Here is a 15,670-nt window from a genome sequence, read left to right on the forward strand (position 1 = left end):
AGTACGGACTGAAATCAAACCCGGGTCGCTGCCACAGAAGTGCATGAGCTTACCAGATACGCCACCACACAGATACGGACCAAAATGCATCTTGTAGTGTTTTTTTCTCAATTAAGAAACTGAATTTATGATAAGATTAAACATTTTAGCTCAATTTGACAAGCTGTAAAGCTGAAAATAAAGCGATATAGATGAATATCCTATATATTCAGGTTTCAGGTCTCTACCCCTACATTATGAGGACAAACCAGCTGTCTCCATAGTTCAAATGGCTAAATAAGCATACTAAATATTAAAATATTAAAAATGTATAAAAAAAATGCTGTGAGGGCTATGTTTAGGGCAGGGTTCCTCAAATCCGGCCCTAGTGGGCCACTGCACTGCACAGATACTAGAATATTGCAGGTGAGTTTGATCAGGATCAGAACTAAACTCTGCAGGATAGTGGACCTCCAGGACTGGATCTGAGGAACCCTGGTTTAGGGGATAGAAAACCCATTACGCCAAAAGTCTTCATAATGATAGCAGCACCAGTGTGTGTGTGTGTGTGTGTGTGTGTGTGTGTGTGTGTGTGTGGACTGGTAATCATCACGTTATGGGGACAAAATGTCCCCACAAAGATAGCAATATCCGAAATCCTCATCCTTGTGGGGACATTTTTAGGTCCCCATGAGGAAAACATCTTATAAATCAGACTAAGTGATGTTTTTTGAAAATGTAAAATTGCAGAATGTCTCCTGTGAGGGTTAGGTTTAGGGGCAGGGGCAGTGTAGGGGGATATAATATACGGTATGTACGGTATAAAAACCATTACGCCTATGGAAAGTCCCCATAAAAGATGAAAACCAAACATGTGTGTGTGTGTGTGTGTGTGTGTGTGTGAGTGAGAGTCAAGAGTATTGGTAAAAATAAAATAAAAAACTGCTGGTGACATGCAAATGAAACATGTAACATTAATAACTTCAATACTTCAGAACAGGTTCTAACATAAATACCATATCTGCAGATGCATTATTTAGTATATTATTCATGCTTTAGCTTCGTTTGGAACTATTTTCATTAATGGATCAAAAACACAAAGTGGATCATCACTTTTCACCTCATCTATATTTTAAAAATAAACTGAAAGACAACTACTTACCACGGACATCAACATAGAATTTCTCGTTTATGGTTCCTCTGCTGCTGCTGCTGATGATCTGTAGTTTATAAAGACCAGATTCTTCAGTTCCCATGTTTGTGATGGTCAGAGATCCAGTCTTCTCATCCAGCTTCAGTCTGCCTCTGAATCTCCCACCAGCAGCATCATCAAACGTCTGTCCGGTCCCTCCTTTGATCTGAGCTATGAGCTTCTCTCCAAACATCAACTGTATCTGATCATCTCTCTGTATTTCAGTATAAGTGTTTAGAGTGGCTGATTCTCCCTCCGTCACTAATATGTACATCTCTTCATTAGCAACAGCAGCACATACAAACAGAGAAACACAAAGAAATGTTGCCATTAGATCAAGTGTGTGCAGAACATCAGAGTTTGAAATGACTACATAAAGATCATTCAGATGATGTTTCATCAGTTTGAAATGGGCAAAGACACAAAACTTCATATTCCTGTCTCACAGTAGCACTGTAATGTGTAGCAGGGCCCTGAACCGACATGTGACGTCAACTGACTTCTTTCTGCATGGTTTTATCATTTAAATTAGGGTGACCAAACGTCCTGTTTTCCCAGGACATGTCCAGTTTTCAAGTCCTGTCCTGGCCCTACTATAACAATTGTCTGTCCATACAGAGGGGGCATACTTTAACACTAGAACCGCCACAGGGTCAAATTTACCCATGGCTGTTTTTCAAATGTACATAACAGATTTCCAATAAAATACCCAAGTCTCCCAGTCACTGACTTTTACTAAAACTGTGTTATTTACAATCCCCTGTTGTTAAAAATTGTTTAGATAAAACCAGATTTAAAAACGGGGCATTTATACCTGTTATCGCCAGCGGGTCAAATTTACCCCTATATAATTCCTCTATTTTCCCGCTGTGTTTGAGCAACGCGTCAGCTTACTGTAAACAGTCACACAACACACGGTCAAATAAAGATGTTTTAGCCTATTTATAAATGTTCAAACTTTGGATTAATTATACATTTTTGTTTTGCAATTTTTTTATTGAGTATTGCTTGCTACTGTGTTGCTATTTATTCCAGTCTGCCCGTTTCCTGAAAAAAAAAAAAAATCCGATATGATGGAATGAATAAAACAATTTTCATGATTATCCCAAGTTTATTGGTGTTGTTCTCTTATTCAAATTATAAATGATATAACTATACAAATGAATAATTAATTAGGTCAAACTGTGCGCTTGAATTCGTATGTTATCCTTATCGTAAGTTGTCATACATCTTATGCAGTGCGGTGGATTATTATTGCTCTTCATTGTCTATTTAAGGTATTTTAGTAATTAAAATAACATGGGTTATCTTAATATGGGATTAATGACATTTTATTATAATATTACACCACCCAAATATGTATTTATTTCTATCTAATTCTCGTCGTCATTGCAGGCTGGTTTAGCCAATAGTCACCAAAAAGTGATTAGTATAACCTGCTTAAAATAGCATAAAACAACAGGACAAAAACATAGTTGATGACTAAAAATAATAATTTCATGACTCTATACATTACTTTGTGAAGACAGTGGCATAAAACAGTGACATTAAGTTTTTTAGCCATATCAATACAGTAATAATCTGCATGGGTAAATTTTACCCGCTGGCGGTTTTAGGTATACAGCGACCCCTGGCGGTTCTAGTGTCGAATGTATTGAAATTAATAATGAATCTTTGAGTAAACTTTGAGTATCTCAATTGCCGGGCTGAGTGTCCTGGTTTTCGGTAATCAAAATATGGTCACCCTAATTGAAATGGTCACTTTGTGCAGGTATGATGAACTGGGGCCCGTTTCAGAAAGGAGGTTAAGTGAAAACTCTGAGTAGGTTAACCCTGAAATAAGGGAAACTCTGGGTTTTCTGTTTCAGAATGGGAGGTATGTTAAACCCGAGAAAGCAGGGTAAGCCAAGCCCGCTTCTGAAAGAGAGGTAACTTATACTCAGAGTCAGTTACCAGGGTAACTTACTCTGTGAACCTAACCTGGTCAGGAGCAGGTTTTCTTTGGTAAACCCAGAGTTTCTTTCGTTCTCCTCCCCCTTTTTAAAGCACCAGCAGTGTTTAAATACTTAATTCATTCATTCAAACGCCACAAATGCTTTTCTTACTGAGTATTTTGGTCGTATTTCAAGTATAAATATAATTTTTTTTTAATTTTCTGCCACTTGACAAAAATACAAAGTAAGAAAAGCATTCTTTGCAGGAACATTCATTGCTCATATTTTCATCATGAGGACACTGTCTAAATGACAAAAATGGCATGTCCTTTTATACAGGAAGGATCCTGACGTTCACTTGATAATAATCCTCCAGAAGTAACCTAATAATTTGAATTTCCTTTAGGATTTCCAGTGGTTGGACGCATTTATGACACTCATATTCCCATCATCACACTTTCTGAAAACGGATTATTGTATGGAATGGAAGGATGCTGCCAGATGGTAGTATGAGATATATGGCATAACCACCACCACAGCTATTAAATACATTTATTTACATTTTTATAGTCATCTTTATTTCCTACAAATACTTTATTCTTTTTCCTGTTGGATGTTAACATTCTTCCTCCATCTCCTCTTCATCTGTCAGTGGTGCTGGAGTTTGGCTGGCCTGAGTAGAAGTAAACTGTTTAATGTCATTACCCTGATTAATAAATGTAACAGGTGGGATCAGAGAACATTTCATTATGTGAAAGAGCATAGACCCTTTTCACATTTCTGGGTTTCAGAAGCTGAAGTCGTCATAGTTGGGTTAACTTTTATAGCGGTGAATGAGAGAATACATTAAATATATCTTTTTGTGTCTCCATTTGCTCAAATAGCAAAAGAAAAACTTCACAATAGTGATTTCACAACTTTCAAAAAGATGGAAAAATTAAAGTGAGATTGATAACTGCATTGAAAAGAGAGAAAGATGTTAATTTTAACTGTCACTCCCATACACGCTGTATTAGAAACACTCTCACAGTAGCAGTAACTTGATTTTTGTAATTTGATGCAAAAGTAATATAATAAAAAGTATTAGTGTTATAAATGTACATACATAAAAAAAAATACAAAAAACGTTGCAGGATTTACGATATTGATGACCATTTAAACACGTCATCACAGTCTGTAAAAAGGGTCTATGTGGGAAAAGCTGCTGCACATTGGACACTGAATGATATTTATTTAATATGTCAAATGTTTGTAAAGTCATTAAACCCACACCCATGCACATTTTATGCTTAAAGCTTTTCCTGATTGAATTATGTTTTTTTTTTTTTTTGGCTGATGCCACATTCTTTGTTTGCCTTTTTGATACCATGAAAATTAAACTTAATTAAAATAATTAAGAATTAAACTTGTGTATTGACCCGGAAGTATGCAAACGTCTTTTTGTTGGGTGCTGTTGCCATGGGGAATCGTAATTTCGGAGCTCCATTGATCGTGGCTTTTCATAGTTGGAGTGCATGAACTTAACTCAGAGTCAGTCTACTCAGAGTTGATTGAACTACCTCAATTCAGCTGTTCTGAAACCCAAAACTCAGAGTTTCCCATCTCAGAGTACGTCAACTCAGAGTTCAGGTTTAAACTCAGAGTTGGTTGAACCTCCTTTCTGAAACAGGCCCCTGATCTGCTAATACATGATGCTTTCAGCTCTTTAGTTTATTTGTTTAACACATTTAAAAACAACTCGAGTTGGTCAAAGTGCTTTCCATTAAAAAAAATATTCCAACAACATACATAACAATATACAAAAACATTAAACACCAAATCAAAAAAAACTATTTTAAAAAACAAGACAACAGTAACAGTAACACAACATCAACTGCTAGCTCAACCATAAGCCTGCGCAAGTAAACGTGCCCTCAAACGTGATTTAAAAATACCCAATGAATGTAGTACAACATCTAATATCCAGACGCAGATTATTCCAGAGGCGGGGTGCAGCAACAGAAAATAAGACACGCTCCCCTTTGGACTTCAGATGAGATTTAGGGATCTTTAAAAGTCCTTTTTGAGATGACCTCAGTGGCCTTGCCGTCTGATAAACCTGGGGAAGATTTGACACATATTCGGGAGCTAGACCATGCAAGGCCCTAAAAACAAACGTTAAAACCTCAAACTGCACCCTGAAATGAACTGGGAGCCGATGCAGTGAAGCTAGTGCTGGAGAAACACTGAGCTAAGACACAAGACAAAAAGGGTTTGATTTTTGCAATGCGCCTTAAATGAAAGTCTTCACCACTGAATTTACATGCTTATCCAATTTAAGCTCTGAATCAAAGATGAATCCCAAATTCTTTGCTTGCTTACGCACATTACAGGCAAGAGGGCCTAGACAATCAAGTATTTGTGCGGGTCACCTAATGGAGCCAAACACTACCCTAGTGACAAAATAATATCCTTAAGCACAATTTATTCGGATGTACTTTAGTATAACTAAATGTATTGGTGACGCACTATAAATTGGTATACTTGAAGTCTAATTTTGTACTAAATGCATTTATTTGTACAAAAGCAGTGCTAAAGTTCAACTAAAGTTGTATTAAATATACTTGTTTGTGCTAAAGCGGAACTATTCTAAGTATACTGATGTACAATTTAAATAAACTCTTGTATTTAAGTTTTGAAATGCAGAATTCACTCAGCATAAACTTAAAATATATTACAATTGCAATTCAACTGCACTGTACGAGTATAGAATATTAACACACATTAATATTATATTGATAACAAACTTGTGGTCTTAAAACATTGCAATGAAATTCCAAGTAAGCTTGAAGTGTGCTAATGGCTAATGGCATCATTATAGTGTGCTTCAAGGCTACAATAAAGTAATCTTTATAAATAACGGCACAGCTTAAGGATTTGCCTTTTGCTGACATTTTATAGACACCCCACAGTATACCAGTAACTTAATTATCCAGTGAACATCAGTGAGACTATGAGAACAGAGTTATATATATAGTATATGTTCATGAACATTGAATGTTGGAACCAGTACGGACTGGAATCAAACCCGGGTCGCTGCCACAGAAGTGCATGAGCTTACCAGATACGCCACCACACAGATACGGACCAAAATGCATCTTGTAGTGTTTTTTTTCTCAATTAAGAAACTGAATTTATGATAAGATTAAACATTTTAGCTCAATTTGACAAGCTGTAAAGCTGAAAATAAAGCGATATAGATGAATATCCTATATATTCAGGTTTCAGGTCTCTACCCCTACATTATGAGGACAAACCAGCTGTCTCCATAGTTCAAATGGCTAAATAAGCATACTAAATATTAAAATATTAAAAATGTATAAAAAAAATGCTGTGAGGGCTATGTTTAGGGCAGGGTTCCTCAAATCCGGCCCTAGTGGGCCACTGCACTGCACAGACACTAGAATATTGCAGGTGAGTTTGATCAGGATCAGAACTAAACTCTGCAGGATAGTGGACCTCCAGGACTGGATCTGAGGAACCCTGGTTTAGGGGATAGAAAACCCATTACGCCAAAAGTCTTCATAATGATAGCAGCACCAGTGTGTGTGTGTGTGTGTGTGTGTGTGTGTGTGTGTGTGTGTGTGTGTGTGTGAGTCAAGAGTATTGGTAAAAATAAAATAAAAAACTGCTGGTGACATGCAAATGAAACATGTAACACTAATAACTTCAATATTTCAGAACAGGTTCTAACATAAATACCATATCTGCAGATGCATTATTTAGTATATTATTCGTGCTTTAGCTTCGTTTGGAACTATTTTCATTAATGGATCAAAAACACAAAGTGGATCATCACTTTTCACCTCATCTATATTTTAAAAATAAACTGAAAGACAACTACTTACCATGGACATAAACATAGAATCTCTTGTTTATGGTTCCTCTGCTGCTGCTGCTGCTGATATATAGTTTATAAAAACCAGATACTTCTTTTCTCATGTTTGTGATGGTCAGAGATCCAGTCTTCTCATCCAGCTTCAGTCTGCCTCTGAATCTCTCATCAGCAACATCATCAAACGTCTGTCCGGTCCCTCCTATGATCTGAGCTATGAGCTTCTCTTCAAACATCAACATTATCAGATCATCTCTCTGTATTTCAGTATCAGGGTTTAGAGTGGCTGATTCTCCCTCCTCCACTGATATGTACATCTCTTCATTAGCAACAGCAGCACATACAGACAGAGAAACACAAAGAAATGTTGCCATTAGATCAAGTGTGTGCAGAACATCAGAGTTTGAAATGACTACATAAAGATCATTCAGATGATGTTTCATCAGTTTGAAATAGTCCTGTTTTCCCAGGACAGAGCTGAGTGTCCTGGTTTTCGGTAATCAAAATATGGTCACCCTAATTGAAATGGTCACTTCGTGCAGGTATGATGAACTGATCTGCTAATACATGATGCTTTCAGCTCTTTAGTTTATTTGTTTAGCACATTTAAAGACAACTCGAGTTGGTCAAAGTGCTTTACAGTAAAACAATATTCCAACAACATTCATAACAATATACAAAAACATTAAACACCAAATCAAAAAAACAATTAAAAAACAAGACAACAGTAACAGTAAAACAACATCAACTCCTAGCTCAACCATAAGCCTGCGCAAGTAAATGTGCCCTCAAACGTGATTTAAAAATACCCAATGTAGCTGTCAGTGATGCGCGGGTCAGTGTATAAACAACCCGCACCTGACCAACGTTTTCAACTAACCCGCTTGCAACCCGGACCGCAAAAAAAAAGAAGAAAATATTGTACCCGACCCGCTTCCTGACCCGCATTTTTTAAAAGTAGTAAATGCTCATCGTAGCGTCATTGGGCCTTTGAGAAAATGTTTCAGGCCCTGACGTGGTGCGCTCAGAGGTGCAGCGGCGAGAGCAGGTAGTTCTTGAGGCGGCCCATCATTATTTATTTCAGCTGTCTAGATGCATATTATTGATGAACGCGATGTTTATGTTTCGACCCTGCTTGAAGAATTCATCAGCAGCTCAACTGAGAGAAGGCCCACTTTTGGAAAAGTGTGAAAGCCCTTAGGAGCGCAAACTGTTCTTTTTCTGAATGCTGTATGATGTAGTCTAGTGTTATGTAATACAGGCTTGATTTATTCATTTATTTCGTTTCATTTTCTTAACAATTAAGATGCTGCATGTGTTTATCCAGTCTAATCGAAGTGTGCGTCTCTCCCCTGACTTTCCCAACAGAAATCCCGACCCCTCTCAGAAAATACATAAAACTGACTTTTCGGAGCTATATGGGTTTAAAAGTAGCCTATTAAAATGGTACAATGGCATTGCTCATTTCAACGTGTTGGGAAATCGGGCATTTTGTCCCGCGTCAGCATTAATTCAAAAGTTAATAACGCTCAACATTCAAAAGGTAAATAAGGACTTATTGACGACCCGACCGACCGCAACCCGAATATCATTAAAAATATTTTTGGATGACTCGTAACCGCGGGTGACCGCAGACACCCGATCATTTTGGATCAACCCGCGCATCACTGGTAGCAGTGTTGTAGTCGAGACCAGCTCATTCGAGTCAAGAAAGACCGAGTTCAGAGTACGTTGAGTCTGAGTCGAGAACGAGACCAGAGAAAATCCACAAACAACATTAGAACTCAATTTGATTAACTTTTTAGTTACGGAGGGCGTGCACAAGAGGGACTGAACACATATGACTGAATAAAACACACTTCCTGTAAACTTTTATCTAGGCTTATATATTTCATAGAATTTTACATTCAATCATAACTAGTCAACAGAGGATTCAACAAAAATAAATGACTGAAGTATTGAACAAATTAAATCATTTTATTTGTTATATTTGCGCTGTAGCAGTGGCGATTTTTTTAAGACTGCAAGGGAAGCTCGGCTTCCCTTATAATGTCACAAAATTAATGGTCAAATATGTACTATTGTATTAACATTTTATTGACTAAAAATGCGTTAGAAAACGTTAATCTCAAAGACGAGTTCGTTCAGAATCAGTTACATATAGCAGGTCGGCTGACTCGATTTCCTTCTCATACATTCCCGCAGCGTCACAGTGCATAACATAAATACCATATCTGCAGATGCATTATTTAGTATATTATTCGTGCTTTAGCTTCGTTTGGAACTATTTTCATTAATGGATAAAAAAACAAAGTGGATCATCACTTTTCACCTCATCTATATTTTAAAAATAAACTGAAAGACAACTACTTACCACGGACAGTAACAAAGAATCTCTTGTTTATGGTTCCTCTGCTGCTGCTGCTGATATATAGTTTATAAAAACCAGAATCTTCAGTTCTCATGTTTGTGATGGTCAGAGATCCAGTCTTCTCATCCAGCTTCAGTCTGCCTCTGAATCTCTCATCAGCAACATCATCAAACGTCTGTCCGGTCCCTCCTTTGATCTGAGCTATGAGCTTCTCTTCAAACATCCACAGTATCTGATCATCTCTCTGTATTTCAGTATCAGTGTCTAGAGTGGCTGATTCTCCCTCCTCCACTGATATCTCCCTCTCTTCATTAGCAACAGCAGCACATACAGACAGAGAAACACAAAGAAATGTTGCCATTAGATCAAGTGTGTGCAGAACATCAGAGTTTGAAATGACTACATAAAGATCATTCAGATGATGTTTCATCAGTTTGAAATGGGCAAAGACACAAAACTTCATATTCCTGTCTCACAGTAGCACTGTAATGTGTAGCAGGACCCTGAACCGACAGGTGACGTCAACTGACTTCTTTCTGCATGGTTTTATCATTTAAATGGTCACTTTATGATGAACTGATTTGCTACTGATCTTGTGTTTGGTCTGCCATTTGAGACGGTCAGTGGTTCATCTCAAGACCAACATCACACTCGTAACACTACATCCGCTACTGATGGAGCAGCTAAAGTAGAACATTTTTACAAATTTAGATAAAAATTGCGAATTTTGAACTGCTTCTCAAGCATGGGGGCCGGGCCCAATGTGAATTAGAGGATGCAGGGCACCCCATTGGTCTGTTCCCGATATTTCGGTTGCTCCGCCATAAGGATGGCCTGGAATGCTGCACATTTCAGAGTGACTGAGCAGTGCTCTGTTCTGCCTGTAGTATACACTACACATACATATATTCATGAGATACTGTTTTCAGCAGCTTCTGAACAGTATACGTTAAACACACGGTATGGTTCAATTATAGTTCACTTTTTTCACAATTAATGTGATTCCAAGCATTTTTAATCCCTTTTTAATAATTAGAGTAAACGTACCTATTAAAGGGTAACTAAACCCTAAACCAACTTTTTTTAATTAATTAATCTGCAAGACTGGGGCTTTATTAGTGCTGTTCATTGATTTGAGTAAATGTTTTGACATTTGGGTATAAAGTGTTTTAATTCTATAATTATGGTGTAAAACCGTCTAAGTGCTGCCCTCTTCAGGTTGAACGGTGGCTACTGCAGTTTAATTTTCCTATTGGACGTTGTAGGTCATCGTGCGGTATGATGGGGCTCACTACCCACGCCCCTGGCACGACGCCCGCAGAAATGTTTTCCCCAATCACATCACATGATGAGAACGGCTTCACTCCAGTATGAACTGTCATGTTACATGAAGTTGAAACATTATGAATGAAACTCACGACACTTGCTATAAACATTGTAATGAAGAAAATGCGGTTAAATAATGCAGATGTCAGTACACGTCAGGCTTTTCTTGCGATATTTTTGCCGCCCGTCATGTGAAGCCTACAGATACTTTTCATACATGAGACGCGCTTTCAAACCTTGACACGCGGTCCTGCGCTGCTTATTGATTCAGTTAATTTGAATACATTGCATGTATCTGATCTATTTTTAGTGGCATTCAGTATAAGGATGTGACTGTTCATTCTTTCTTGCGCTGCTGCTTCACTAGCATCGTCAGCATCGGGAGTTAACGCAGTTTGAGTCAGCAGCTCGAACTGATAAGGCTCTGGCCCTGTGTCCATAGACAATTCCTCCTCCTCCACTTCAGGTGAAGGTGGGGGAGAAAAGTCCTCTACTTCAAATGACCGTTCTGTTGCAAAGCTACTGGTGTCACTTCAGTCATTCTCCATCTTTGCTGTCAATCCATTCGTCACTGCGGGTCTCAGGTGCACACCCCGCTCAGCCCCGCCCTCGGTTCGTTTACACTTTTCCAGCATTTTTCAAATATTGCCAGTGGGTGGAGTTAGGCTCTGAACTGGGGTTGAGTTACCCTTTAAGCTCAAGTACCCATTAAGCACTACTATCTTTGAGCTCAGATTACAAAAAGAAGAAAATAATTGATCATCCTACTTGATGTCTTAACCAATTGATGTGTTTGTTACTATATACCTCCTGTCATTTCAAGCTAATCAGACAATTGCACATGGAGATATGGGTATTCATGTGTTCACACTGTCTAGTAGCCATTTTGAAAGCTGTCTGAAAACTTTCACTAGAAGAGGTGAAAATGTAAATGTGCATTTTTTAGATGTTTAAGCCTTTATTTTGCATAAGTATTAGCCTGACGTTGTCATACTCAATTCTAGTCAGAACATGAGTCTGATACTGCTCCGTGGGGCGTGTTTAAACCGAACCAGGAAAGACCTCAATTGGATAGACCTACAACCAATCAGAGCAACGGAGCGACGCAAATGTCAACAGAACTCAACTGCACTGTGTTGCCAAGTTCGCGGGTTGAAGCGATCCCAATTATGTGATATACAGACCCAGGAATGCGAAATTTAGCAGGCAGTCCAGCCAAAATAACACATATTTTACCCCCCAAATGCCATTTTTCCCGGAGAACCCCCCCGGGAAGCTTTGGGCTTGTTTTTGGCTAGTTTTGGCATTTGGGCGGGTTTTGTTGTAAAAACTTGGCAACCCTGTCTGCATGCATGCTGGAATAAGTAGCCTAACGTTAGAAGAAAAAGATGAGTGTAAACAATCTTTGCCTGTGTTGTAAAATAATAATTTAAGGATAAACAGAGTACTTACCAACACGATCATCATTTCTGAGAGAAATAGTAAAGGTGAATGCATATACGAGTTCTCCGTTTAGGATTAGAACAAATTCAACCAAAGCGCCTTTGATGACGTGGATGATTACGTTACTGTTTATCATCTGTCCATCATCGTCTAAAGCCTGCCCTGACAATCTCATTGGTCCGAACAGCTTCTGTTCGGGCATAATTACTTCTCTTTGGATCAAGTCCAGACCGAACTGCCCGTGCAAAAAATGTGTGGGCAGGGCTAAGTTCGGCTGGCATCCAGGCTATGTAAGTATAACTTCTTACTGCAAATTTAACAGATTAATGTTTAGACTTTTGCATATTATAACCTGGAACCTGGATGTGGGAAATAATTACAGTTCGATTCACAGTTTCCAGTAGTTTCAGCAACATAGCACAGGTGCTATGGAACATTTTTTACTTCGGATCTACACCGTAGCTACGTCGTAGGCTGCATGTTGCACGTGTAGCCGACATATCTTGACGTGCACCTCTCCAAAAATGTAAAGACCAATTTATACTTCTGCGTCGAGTGTACGCCGTAGGCTGTGTTGCACGCGTAGCCTACGACGTACCCTGACGCACACCTCTCCAAAAATGTAGCAATGCATCAATTCTACGACTGCAAGCGCTGTGATTGGTCTGCCAGAACCCATCTGTAACCGATGTTAGGGCCGAGGGACGATTACCACCCTCCGGAGGAGCAGACACCTGAGGATACCAAGAGGCGGACAACAGAATGACTTTCAAAGGTAAGTTTTGTTTATTAATTTAAAACAATAAAAACAGTGCTGAGAATGTTCGTGGCTGGAACCCGATTTGGGAAGAGGAACTGGGGGATATTCCTCTTCTCTACTGACTCGTGGGTGGGACAGTAATTTCTTTGACCCGTCAGAAGGTGCTTGTAGGACGGACAGAGGCTTCTTCTCGCCTTCAACTTTCCCCACGGACAGAGCAGGTAAGTATTTGGCCCGTGAAAGTGTTCTTAGGACAGCCGATCGAATGACAGCAGCTTCCTCACCTCTTCTGAGGGACAGACAGTGGCGGTGCTCAGACTCGGCTTGTGGACGTGTTCATAGAACAGCCGATCGAACGACAGCGGCTTCCTCACCTCTTCTGAGGGACAGACAGTGACGGTGCTCAGACTCGGCTTGTGGATGTGTTCATAGAACAGCCGATCAAATGACAGCAGCTTCCTCACCTCTTCTGAGGGACAGACAGTGGCGGTGCTCAGACTCGGCTTGTGGACGTGTTCATAGAACAGCCGATCAAATGACAGCAGCTTCCTCACCTCTTCTGAGGGACAGACAGTGACGGTGCTCAGACTCGGCTTGTGGATGTGAGAGACAGTGCTCGTGGAGTGTGGTACTCGGGGTGCGTTGAGCTCTTTCCCTCCACACCATACACTCAAGTGGGAACCTGGACACAGCTTTAGACAGATCAATTTGAAGGGATCTTCACAGTCATAAGTCAATATTCATCCATCAAAGTTTCAGAGAGAAACGCAGTCGTTTGATCTCACCACACTTGTGCATAAATCACTCTTATAAATCTTCACACGTGTGCACTTCACTCTTTCAGACACTGCAAACTCACTTCATCTCCACAGTGATTAATCGACTCGTTTCTCTTCTCTCTGTAGGGTGGATGACTCAAGGAATAACGTTTTCAGAAGATCAGCGTGAACACAGCAACGATCCTCCCAGCTGTTCCAGTTACTACGCTTCGTTCTGTCAACAAGATCACACACACTGCCCACAAACAAAGGTTAGTTGCACTCTGGTGATGGTCAATCTTCAACTGTGGTTTTCTCAACGGGTAATCAAATGAAGGGTGCACTTAACTTTTCCTCGGTGAGTCACTCAATATCCTGCAGTGGTTTCCTCTCTCACTTACTTCATTACGTTGCTGTTCGTGGTTTCTTCAGAAAACTCACTAAATGAGCATGCCTCGGGGAATCTCACAGTAGAACTCCGATCCGGCATTAAACCTTCAGCCTTCCTCTTTCACCGCCGCTGTCAGAACACACACTGCTGCCTACCCGTCCTCCCACACTGCGCAAACACTGCCTTTTTATGCTCCTTTTCCTGAGCACATGCTTCAATGAAGCACAGCTGATTTGCTTCAGCTGGCGCTCGTTATGGCCAACACTCAACAGAGCCAGATTTAGAACCAATGAGGAATCTTTTTGGATTTACCAGGTTTTCACCCGGTGACACATCCCTCAGGTCAATAAATAAATAAATAAATAAATAGATCTGCGATAGGAGTGTGTGTGTGCGTGTGTGTGTGTGTGTGTGTGTCCGGAAATGGGATGATAATTTTATCCATACATCTGCAATAACACAATATTCTGTAGTCCAGAAATTCTGTTAGTGAATAAATGCATAGATCCGTTGTGTGTGTGAGCTATTGACGGTCTAGTAGTGGAAGATTTTTTGTTAAAGGGGTGGTAAACCACAATTTCACTTTTCTAACTTTAGCTAGTGTGTAATGTTGCTGTTTGAGCATAAACAACATCTGCAAAGTTACAACGTTCAAAGTTTAAAGCAAAGGGAGATATTTGCTTTTAAAGAAATCAGTTTCTAAGGACTACAGCAAACGGCCGATAGGGACTACTACACATTCCTCCAGGGTTGCTGACATCACCAGCCCCAATATTTACATAAACCCCTCCTCCGAGAATATGAAATAAGGGGGGGCGAGGCCATTTTGTATCGCAGCAGGGAAGCATTGTTGTGGTTAGTAGGCTGGAGTGCTGTTGCCAATGCAGACGAAATGCTGTTGCCAATGCCAACGAAGCGCTGTTATTTTCATCTGGAGTGCAGGTCCACTTTCTTCAGCCTTCCTAGGGACGGGGCAGTGTTGCAGTGCGTTTAACATACAACATTATATGCATGCGTGTAAGAGACATGAGGGGAACACGATCGCATTTGCATCGGATATATGCTGCCCATCATAAATCAAAGCACGAGACAGACAGGGGTCGGAGGAGAAGACCGGAAAATGTGACATAATGGACACCATTCGTCTGTATTTGCAATACACGAGCCGCGGTTCAGCTGCACGAGACAGGCGGGCACGTGCGGTTCACGCTGCACATCTCACGCTGCACATCTCGTGGAGGAAAGCTTCCACAATCTTCGCGAGTTCAATCAAGATGGATTTATAAACAGTAGCTGTTTACGGGCTACAACCTGTAAGTGTGATTTATTTTTCGTCGATGTGTTTTCCTGTAATAGTTCGTGTTGTTAATTGTAGCCTACGTTGTAGCAATAAAGTAAACATGACAACGCTGTTTGGCTCTGCAAACCCGTTTGTTAAATGCTCATTCATATTAACGTTATCCGACAAACACCTAACGTTACAAACTTTAAAATCTCAACAGCGAACTTGGCATTAGTGTAAATGATTCTTTGATTAGAGCTTTTATGTATTGTTTATGTACAGGCATGCTAAACATGGTTCTGTGTTTGATTTGGATACTATAGTGAAGCCAATGTTTAGTGTTCGTTCTTGTGACAGATA

General features: G+C 39.8%; 1 protein-coding gene across 2 annotated transcripts in view; it reads right to left on the reverse strand.

Moving 5' to 3' along the window:
- Window positions 1–15,670, reverse strand: part of LOC307120336 (uncharacterized protein) — a 66,381-nt gene that overhangs the window by 17,388 nt on the left and 33,323 nt on the right. For both annotated transcript variants that reach the window (XM_079807333.1, XM_079807332.1), the window contains exons 6-8: window positions 9,354–9,656; window positions 6,993–7,298; window positions 1,142–1,447 (exon numbers count right to left, since the gene is read on the reverse strand). In XM_079807333.1, the coding sequence (XP_079663459.1) occupies window positions 1,142–1,447; window positions 6,993–7,298; window positions 9,354–9,656 (915 nt within the window). The remainder of the gene's footprint in view (window positions 1–1,141; window positions 1,448–6,992; window positions 7,299–9,353; window positions 9,657–15,670) is intronic.

This window comes from Gobio gobio (assembly GCF_949357685.1).
Source record: "Gobio gobio genome assembly, chromosome: 24".
NCBI lineage: Eukaryota > Metazoa > Chordata > Actinopteri > Cypriniformes > Gobionidae > Gobio > Gobio gobio.